The sequence below is a fragment of the Pangasianodon hypophthalmus genome, chromosome 10, assembly GCF_027358585.1.
Source record: "Pangasianodon hypophthalmus isolate fPanHyp1 chromosome 10, fPanHyp1.pri, whole genome shotgun sequence".
Taxonomy (NCBI): domain Eukaryota; kingdom Metazoa; phylum Chordata; class Actinopteri; order Siluriformes; family Pangasiidae; genus Pangasianodon; species Pangasianodon hypophthalmus.
In genome coordinates, this window is record NC_069719.1 from 11350517 (window position 1) to 11360936 (window position 10420).

At 39.1% G+C, this 10420-nt stretch overlaps 1 protein-coding gene across 4 annotated transcripts in view; it reads right to left on the reverse strand.

Annotated features, from left to right (window-relative positions):
- fermt2 (FERM domain containing kindlin 2) overlaps positions 1–6556 on the reverse strand; it is a 38516-nt gene extending 31960 nt beyond the window's left edge. The window contains exons 1-2 of one of the 4 annotated variants that reach the window (XM_026933854.3): positions 6281–6556; positions 5377–5536 (exon numbers count right to left, since the gene is read on the reverse strand). In XM_026933854.3, coding sequence (XP_026789655.1) covers positions 5377–5533 — 157 coding nt within the window. In that variant the 5' untranslated portion in view covers positions 5534–5536; positions 6281–6556. The remainder of the gene's footprint in view (positions 1–5376; positions 5537–6280) is intronic. The other 3 variants (XM_026933855.3, XM_026933856.3, XM_026933857.3) reach the window with 3 other exon arrangements.
- Positions 6557–10420: the final 3864 nt, after the last annotated feature.

Genomic DNA, 10420 nt, shown 5'->3' on the forward strand with positions numbered 1-10420 from the left:
CAGCCAGCTTCTACATCAAGAGCTCCAACACAGAGTCACTTACTCAGTGAGGGGGAAAAGGGGGGTGGAGACTTCCAAGAGGAAGTCCAACCAAATGTTATGTTTGCCCAGATGGATGCTATGATAGGCAGCATGTTATTTGAAAGTTTTGATTGGTGATCAGTGTCACACCTAACCTTCATGCTTCAGAGTATGGCACAATAAATAATACATTCTTACAACTGGTTGGCTGAAGAGAAGCGCATTTACTAACAGTTGAAATGAAGGTTCTAATTTGAAATATTTTAGAAATGTAAAGCTGTTCAACATATCTGTGCTAGAAATATACACAATAATGTGCAAGAAAGTGCATGCAGGAGGGTTCAGCCTGAGTGAAGGAGCTACTGAGCTTCAAAGAAACACTAAATCACAGCAGGATCTGATCAGAGCAACAGGAAAGATCTGCACTGGGAAGGGCCCCTACTTACCCTAACTACTTCCTGTATACTAGATTAGAGTGTCCTGAAGACGCTGCCATATAAATTACCTTATAGAACCAAAGCAACAACTGCCCAGTAATAAAAGCAGACATGCACAGTCGCAGTGCAAATTAAAATCACAAATCTTTACAGAATAAAGCAAGATATGATTTGTGATTCTGATAAAACGCATCACATCTGGCCTAGAATGCACAGCTTCTCCCATAAATAAAGCATGTAATATCCACAGTTTTCCTCATTTCTGGTTATCTATGTAGATGACTGTAAACCTATTCATTTTTTTTAGGTTCCAAAAACCCAAATGCATGAAGGTAAAGCAAGAAATGAACGCAATTTGATTCTGGTAAAATACATTTCACAATGCTTTGCTAGCAGAAAACAAAATGTGTCACATCCCAGGTCTTCCCCATGATCTGGTTATCCATGCATATAACAGTAACTTGATTCCAAAATTGAAAGAATTCTGGGAAGGCTAGCAGGCTCCAAAAACCCCAACGCATAGAGGTCAAGTAAAAAAAAAAAACTACACAGGAACTGCTGCTTCCTGTGTAAAACAGTGTCCGTTTCCTTGAAAACCCCTACTCCGTTATCAACAATGGGGGATCTTCCCCTTGCTCCAACACTGTAGTGACCGGAAAAATCCACATGACCAACAGAAAAAAAAGAATTCACAAGATTCTAAGCTAGTCAGTATTTCAAGATTTTCTTCAGTTAATTCTTTTATTTTGTGCTGAACTATTATCATTGGCTAGATTGTGTATACTCATAACACTAGATCATATTTCTAGACCATTCGTAAGGGTAATAATTGCACAACATCTGGAAAAATAGCATTCAGGGCTAAAAAAGGAGTAATACACCGCATGCCAGAAACTGAAGAGAAGCTGGGAGCAGAAGCAAGCAGCAGAAAATACTGTGATGACGGCAGTGTCCAGGGAAAATGCCAAACCCTGGAAGTCATTTCCCGTTCAACAGAAGACTTTTATGGAATTCTAGTAGAGCATCTCACGTCACATGCTGGGGGCCCAACACACATAATCCACTCCTCTCAATCCCCTTTCCCCTTAGCTCTCTGGCTGGAAACAGACACAGAGAGCCAACACATTAACTCAGCCCAACATTGTGTGCTTTAATGCATTACTGACGAAAGCTTGGCAAATATTAAGAACAAATAGCTGCTGACTCAATGGCAAATAACTTTAAAAAAAAGAAAAAAAAGGACTCCTTCTCTGCCTCAGATTTCTCTTTCAAATTCCAAAAGTTTGCTTTTCTCATCTCCTTGAGTTATGATACAATCTCACACTATACGTTATTTAGCATTCATAAAGAGAAAGCAGTCCTAGTTCAGTCCTTAGGATTCCTGAGATTTCATTTGTACTGTGTTCTATGAGGCAAAGAAGACTCGGCTTCAAAGGAAGAGACAAGTTATAAAAGATATGCCAGACATATTAAAGATAAGACTGCGGCAGAAGAGTGAGAACTGAAGATGTAGACGCTCAAACTGCACTGCAGGTCATTGGTGATCCTGATCATTAAATCTTAAATAACGCTCTTCTAAAAAGATCTGGCGGAAATGACCACTACAATCGATTAAGCATTTTCCTGGCATTAACTTTTAATCCATTAAGGCCATCGGAAGAATTGCTGAGTGAACTAGTATAGCATGTAAGAGAAGAGATGTTACAGTAATTGATTTCACTTGTGGAAACGTACGTCTCTCCCTCAAACTACACATGCTGCAAGTCATAAAATAGAGGTGGATCATAAATTCAGTAACAGATAAATAAAACCTTCTTGTTGTTGAACCCACTTGTCCCCTGGGCAACTATGAATAAAAAAACCGAATAGCCTGAAAACAAAATCTGCTTGTCTCAGGCGCCCAGGCTAGTGATATGTCCACTCCTGCAAAACAGTGTTAAATGTATGCGACAGCATAAAAACAGTATTGTGTGAATCAAATACTATAGTGCATACTACAGCCTAGCAATGTCAAGTTGAGCATGTCGGTGGGACAGGACAGCAGTGACTGAGCATGCTAGAAGTGTGTGTCATGTGTGTCTTATGAAAAACTGACAAGCTGGACAAAGCTTTCAAAATAATCTCATAAGGACACATTGCAACAATGTCACAGTGGGGGAAGAGCAAGATTAAAACAAGGTCAGTAAGAGAAAGGACACAACAGAACAAGAGCTTCCCATTACTAAATGGCTCTTCTAGATTTTAAGAGCCATATTAGGTCATTGAACCCTCTTACACATGACAATGCTGTCCTTACAGAGAGATTCATCATGGCCTCACAGGCACTGCAGGAAGTCTACAGTGGGTATGATTTCAATTTTAATTTGTCAAACATTACTCCAACCATCCTCCATAACATATCAGTTTCAACTTGAGCAAATTAGTGCAAAAAAGATTCCACTCCTAAATGTCGTTAAATATGTTAAAGTTAAGATAGGACTTGGCTACAAACACAACACCTTACCATGATGTGACACATGCCACATCAGAACAATTTCACAGTCTATCTCTGTATCTGTGTAAAAATAAAAGACTGGTTTCACTCAGGAGTAGTGAAGCATGTAGACTAAACAACTGTTACTCTCACATAGATATGCTCCCCATGAAGTTTCTTCACTTAAGGGTTAATAATTGCCATTGCTTCTACTCCGACCTCTCTTGTACAAACACTGCTGGGTCCTGTTTACTGGGGGCTGGATGGCAAATTCAAGGGAATAACTAGTGGCTGATAAGACCAGTACAGGTCATACCTCTGAGGGTACAATATACATGAACTATAAATGCACATTTTTTTCCTGCAAACATAAACAAGAAAAGATACAGTTAATCATAGTAACAAGGTCAAAATTCATTTCACCAACAGAGGTCACAGAGAAAACACTGTCCTTACAACAACACTTTTGAAATATGTAACCAACAAAGTGGGACAAGCAAACATTCAATACATAACTAATCTCCTCAATATCAAAATGGTAGGCTATTGTTACTCAACATGTATGAGAACAGCCTAGTTTGTTTCTCTTCTCTGTCTTGCTTTTACTATTCTATGAACAGGTTAGACAAGACTATCCCAACGAGTACAATAAATATTACTAACAATACAGACAGAGACATGCTGAACCAGGGCAGGCTGTGTACAAATGGCCTACAGGAGCTAAGCCTTTGCTCTCCTTCAAGAAAAAAATGAAAGAAAAATATGGCTCAATTTTGCCATCCATGCCACTTCATTAACTGTTAACAAATGGTTTCAGTTTTTTTTTTTTTGTTTCTGTTGTGAAAACAAAACCAGCACCACCATATAACATCTTGAGTAAAAACACACATGGCTGGGGCTGATTTTTTTCTAGCCTAGACTGACAGTTAAGTGATTGGACAAGGTGAAACATCCCCTAGAATTAGTGTTAACATTGGGCAAATTTATTTAATTCTGCATCGCTGTCACACCCTTAACACATCATCAGCAGTGATTGAGAAAGTGCAAGTGAACTACAATAATGGGTGTAATAAACATAAACGAAATGGATTACTTCGCTGATAATGCCATTGCATTGCAATGTCTCTGGCGTTACTAGAAGTAAATAAACTAAGCACACGTTGTTCAATCAAAGTGCAAATTATACAAACAGCAGACAAAAACAAACGTTTTATGGTTAATGTTAAGTGCAGCTTTTTTGTTTACTCTGTTCACTATTAGGAAGAGACACGGCATGACTTGAAACACTTAATAAAATTAGCAAGCACGAACGGTGCTACCCATACACATTTCCAAATGTGTGTGTGTTCCTGTGTTTAAGCGTAAGCTAAGTCTCAGTACAGAACCACATGGAGCACAGTTTTCACCGCAGAAGACAAAATAAGGCTGAAAACTACAACCATGAATCAGTAGGAATGTGGAGTATCTAAAAAGAGCTTTTCCATACTAAGCGACCTGTCACCCGCAATCCAAAAGAAAAAAGGTGTAATGTTTTAATGACTCATTAAAAGCCTGACAAGTGACACACTGGTTACTGTTCTATCATATGGAATATTATTAATACAGTTTCATGCCTCTGCTCATGTGTCCTGAATTCATTAGTGTGATGTGGAGTTCTAACTTCATGCTGAATGAATGTGTTATGAAGTTATAGAGAGCCAGTGAAATGAGTCATAAGGCCTGTTCGGATTGGACTAGTTTTATATGCGGAGACGTAATTATTACCGGAGTATCTCTGGGATTCTAGTCCCATTCGAATCCATCATATCAGTCATTTCATGGACTGCTCATGTACCTGTCTGGAATCCCATTATATCCTGTACAAAAATAGATTCTGTGCTTTGTCTTCTGCATAAAATTCACTCCAGCAACCGCTTGCTCTTTTCATCTCCCACCAAAACCAAAGTGAAACCAAGTACTGGCCAAGTTTAAAACGCAGATCAAGAATGTGTAGACAACCTTTAAAAGAACTTGTCAGAAAAATGACACTTCCAGGAGTTTTAGGGAGGTTATTGAGTATACTGGTATAGCCTACATACCGTACAGGTCAAGGTCACGTGACCTACTAATGGTCAAGTGTAATTTGGCAGTCGCAAAAGACCTAGAACAAGTGTTTATAATAGAGGTCAAAACAATCAGTTTGTATTAAAATCAGGTGCATGTAGTACAAAAGGAATTTTCAGTGTGATAAAGACGAGTACATCGTGAAGACACTCCAATCTCTGTGATTTATACAGAGATCGCTTATCCTGTGTGAGCTAAACATCATCATACGGCACCATTCAACAGACATATGTCTGGAAATCCTGTCCGAACAGTACTACAGAGTAACTATTTCAGAAGAATGACCTTTAGTGTGAACCAGACCCACAGTGGACATGAACTCTCAGACTGAGCAGAGCTTACCAAGTTTCTCTACCAGCTTCAGCATGACTCCGCCAATGTGGATTTCTCCTGTGACTCTCAGAGAGACGTCCTTGTTCAGGTCAGTCACATGCATCTTCAGTTCCCAAGTGCCATCGGCATAGCAGCCGTCAGGCATCCGTATACCATCCAGAGCCATATCCTGATCAAAAAAATACATAAAAAAGCACAATCAGTAAATGTCAGTTCCAATACCAGTCATTTCAGGCTAAGAATATAGCTAATGATACAATAGTTTGATTAAAAGTGAATAAAACATTTCCTATTCATTCCAGTTTGACAGTCACTGGTGACGTAGTACTCTGACACACTGCTTAGTACGCTAGTATGCGATTTGGGATGTAGCCAAACAAGGGGAAGGGTTTCAAGCAAGTGACTGTAGGTTTTTGAAAATGAGCCGGTACCAGTTCAGAGGTGAAAATTAGGACAGAAACAGGCTACACTGGTTCAAACACGCGCGCGACTTGTCTGAAATTCTGACTGAACAAAGCAGCCATGTAAAAAAATAATGTGCTAGTTTTACAATCCAGAACAAAAGACAAGCCTGAAGCACTGACCACGAGGAGAAAACTAACACACAGCTGTTGACTGTGTAAGAGCATGTTCACCTGTAGGCCTTTTATCTAACGGTAAAGCTCAACTCAGGAATATGGCTGATTACGTAAGCACTCCTCAGAGAGAGAGGGAGAGAGAGAGAGAGAGAGAGATTCTAATAAACTCTCAGCTCAATGAGTAGAGCACGCCTGGCTACAGAGTTCCAGTGTACACACTTGTAATAAACGGACACTTTTAAAGCAAGCAGCGCGACACAACACACACACATTCAATCACATCAAACGCCAAGCGAGGCTTTCAAACAGACGCACTTCCACTAAGCTTCACTCACCTTCACGAGTACGCTAACGTTCAGTCAAATCCCAAAGTGAAGCCTTAAACTTCCGACGTCGCGAGAGGTCTGCTTGAACTCCTTTCTTTTCCGAAAACTGTGTTTAATTCTAGCATGGAGAAATTTTCCCAAGAAAAACTGGTCCAACTAAAGTCCCACGAAGTGCGTCCTCGGGGTTGAAGCTAATGGAGTCCAGCGGCTCTCTCTCTCTATCTCTCTCTCTCACACACACACACACACACTCTCTCTCTCTCTCTCTCTCTCTCTCTCTCTTTCCCTCGCTCCCTCCCTCCACCAGTGAACGTCACTCAGAGCTCCAATCCCGCTTTTCCCTTTCCATAAGGACTGCTTCATTATCTCAGCTTGGGCACTTCCCCTAAACCCCCGCCTCAGTCCAGCGCCTTCATCTGGGCGAGCGTGTGATTTCTCCAGTACACAATAGCATTAGGCTATTTAGTGTAATTGTCTCAGGATTTGGACGCAGCCTTTTCCTCAAATTGACTGTGGAACAAACTGTAGCTTCAACACAACTCTAATGTTGTAATGAATTAGCTACTGTTATTTCTTTCTTCAAAAGGGTTAAAACTCTTAATGAATGATTTATTTTTGCACATATTTAAGTTATCAGGTTGTTTTGGGTTTTTTTTTTCGTTGTAATAATCTTGTGTCGTGTGACTGGGCTAACCAGAAGCTTTATAATAAAACCAAAAGCTTATAAAATAATGGCGCGCGCAGAGGACCAGTTAATGGGGTTCTTCCAATATGGCGGTCATTTTATTGACCACTATAGAGATAACGCCAGGAGTTGGCTACTGTGTAGGGTTTAAACACTATTAATCATCTAATGCTATTAAAAATCACACTGGTGTATTCACATTCAGAGCACCTAAGGTCGTGGTAAAAGTGAGGTTACTCGTTTCAATAAATACTCTGGGGAAAAAAAAAACAGAATTACAGCTTGATGTTCTTCAAGTAGAAAAGTAGGCTAGAAGTTGTTAAATTTGACATAACGCAAGAAGGTAAAGGTACAAGAAAGATTCACAAATCTGCTTCAAATCACTTTAGTTAGTCATTTCAGTTACTGATGATAAGTTAGTTCTTCTCTCACCAAGGAATGTAGGAAAAAAAAAACATTAGCTAAGGCTACCTAGTAACAGCTTTATTCCTAATCTCTCAGATGTTAGCTAGCATGCTAACTCTAACGATACAAACTAGCTGAATGCAAATAGCTTGCAGGTCTCATTCTTGCTGTCGTATCTATTAAATTGAGGTTTGCTAGGAATTTAGGTACAACTACTTCAAGCTGTCAGACGCTAAAGAGTCGCCTTAAGACTTTATAAATATGATTACAGAGAAATGCAGTGGTGTAGTAAGTAGATATTTTTCTCTTGAAATGAAAAGTGAAAACAATTTTGTGAAAGGAAATCTAAAAGATGTAAAAATCAGACTTAAGTTCAGTAACAGAGTAGGCGTTCTTTGTTAGTTCCCATCTCTGGTTATGTGCTGTACATGGTATTCTCATAACCCAACTGATTTACATCATCACACACTAAGAGGGATTAGAAAAATATGATTTTGCAACTACCCGAGTGAATATTATGTTCTTTCAGGAACAAAAGCCTTATATGGGTACATGGCCTGTTCCTGCTATCTCCTTTCCCTTTTCTGTTAATTTCTCAGATATGAAAGGACTAGTGTGTCACTGTTTTGCTACAGAAGTCCAACACTAACAATATGGCAAGATTTCTTTTAGTCCACCTTTAAAGGAAAATTGATCCTGATTATTTATTTGAATAAACATCATAATCCTGCATTGCTTGCCCAATTAAAAAAAAAAAAAAACTTTCTCGGGATTTCATTTAAAGTTCTAAAACTAAAACATAAGTAATCAATTAAGAAAATTAGGCAGACATAAATCCAACAAAGATGATTTAAACTGAGAAATAAACACTATATATATACTGAATCATAAAAAACAAGATCCTAATTCTAATGGTTCTAATACAAAAAAGACAGTCTTTCATGGTCTTTCCCTCACCAGCCTCTTTTCTCTTTCTCTCTCGAAATTAATAAGAAAAAAGGGGGAAAAAAACAAAAAAAACCCAGAAAGTGCAAAGTCCTCTGTCCTGAAGCCTCTCCTGTGGCGGAAAACTTACTATAAATAAGTCACCACAGATTCCTTCCATAAATGTTAAATACACTTCTCCTTACAGAAAGCTTCACCATATCAACAATTATGTTTTTCTTTGTTAAATAACAGCACATTAAATCCATGGTGTAAGGGAAAATGAAACAGTTGATACAATACTTTATTTCAGTGTCCAGTCAGGAACCTGTTCTTGTGATTAACACTGAAGCAACGATGATAACCCTGATATCTAAGAATTGTCTGCTGTGATGTAATCACAATATCAGTATGATATTATCAAATGCCCCAGCACTAATGCAGATGCCTTAATGTAAATGCAATGTAAAATCCTACATAATTTATGAATTGAGAATTTCAGTGAATAAGAAACGAAATAGGTAATTTCTCCCAGAAGTCTTAAAACCCTATTTTCCCCCAATTATTTGTCCTGTCCTGCAGAGGTCTTCTCTCACAGGATGGTAGGGGGGCGAGGTAAGGAGTGCTGGCTGCTCCACTGCAGGGCCACTTCGGTTCAAGAATGTGAGCTGCAGCCTTGGACAGCATCAAAGCGATTTATAACTCTTCTCTCCCTGCTGCTCTGACCCCCTCCACGATACAGCGTCTGGCAACACAGCCATTGCCTTTTATAGGCCGTGTTTTAATTACGGTGTAAACAGTGAGTGAGATGGTGTGCAGGAAAGTGGAATGGGTGGATGGGGAGAGGCCTGGAGGAGGAGTCCTGACATTCTCTGAGTCACGCTGGCAATGCGAGACCACCACATACAGGACCGCTGAAGTCATACACCTTACTATCAACCTGAAAACGAATAACTCATACAATACCTTTTTGGATTCAAGAAAAATATTTTAAATAGAGGAATAATCAGTTTACTCTCATGCTGAGGTTATAGTCCCAATAGTGTTATGTTGGCAGTGCTGCTACAACACTGTGAATCTAGCTGTAAGGCATCATTACACCCTCTTCTGACTGATTGATTGAATCAACAGAAGACTAAATCACAGCAAATTTAGAAACGGGGTAACGTTTAAACTATCTGCGAACCAAAGAAATGAACGGAAATCATGGACTGCCTTGCCCTCTGGTGGCCAAAGCACTGAGGTAGTCCACTCATTCCTGACACTACTAAACCATGGATTCCATTAATAGTTAGTGTTTCAGGCCTCTGAAAGTAATGACATCCACTGTGAGCAACACTCATGTAAATTTAGGAAGGGACCTCCCATAAATCTGATTCATCCACTACTTAGCTGTCATAAGACAAATCACCTATCATGTGAAAGTTATACATCTTGCCACAAAAGGTGCATCATGCAGCATCATGATGGACTTCTTAAGCCCTGAGATGAGAATTGTTTTAATTACAGAGCATCCACAGCTATCCTGAAATTTAACAGAATACTCAATATTTGTTCCAAAGCAATGTCACAATTAATTATAATTATAAAAGAAAATTATTATTATTATTTTAAAAAATGTTCTTTAATTCACAGATAAAGAATTTTTTTTGTGTGTGTGTTTGTATTCTACAGCGGGGGTGGGGTGGGGGAGTGGGGGATATGATGTCAAATGTGGTTATGGTGAGATTTCAAAAACGACACCAAATTAAAATCACCTAAAAAGCCTTAAATCCAAGAATATTTAAACTTCAAATAAATGTCTTAGAATTTTCAGACTTTAATGGGGTAGTACAATCCCTAGATTGATCCTGAACTCGGCTCTGTTCACAGAGTTTTGTGTGTTCTCCCCATGTCCCAGTGGGTTTCCTTTGGGTTTTCCAGTTTCCCCCACCTCCCAAAAATATGAAGGTAGATGGAAGGAAAAAGACTTTAAGGACCAGCAAACACCTTGTAATTAGCTTAATGAAGGTTCTTCCAGTACTGCCCAGAATGAACTTTCTGAGCATTCTTCTGTCTTCTGGATGCATAATCAATCCATCCAAAAACAGCACAATACAGAAAGACAAATAAGGTAATGCCTTTTATCATGATGA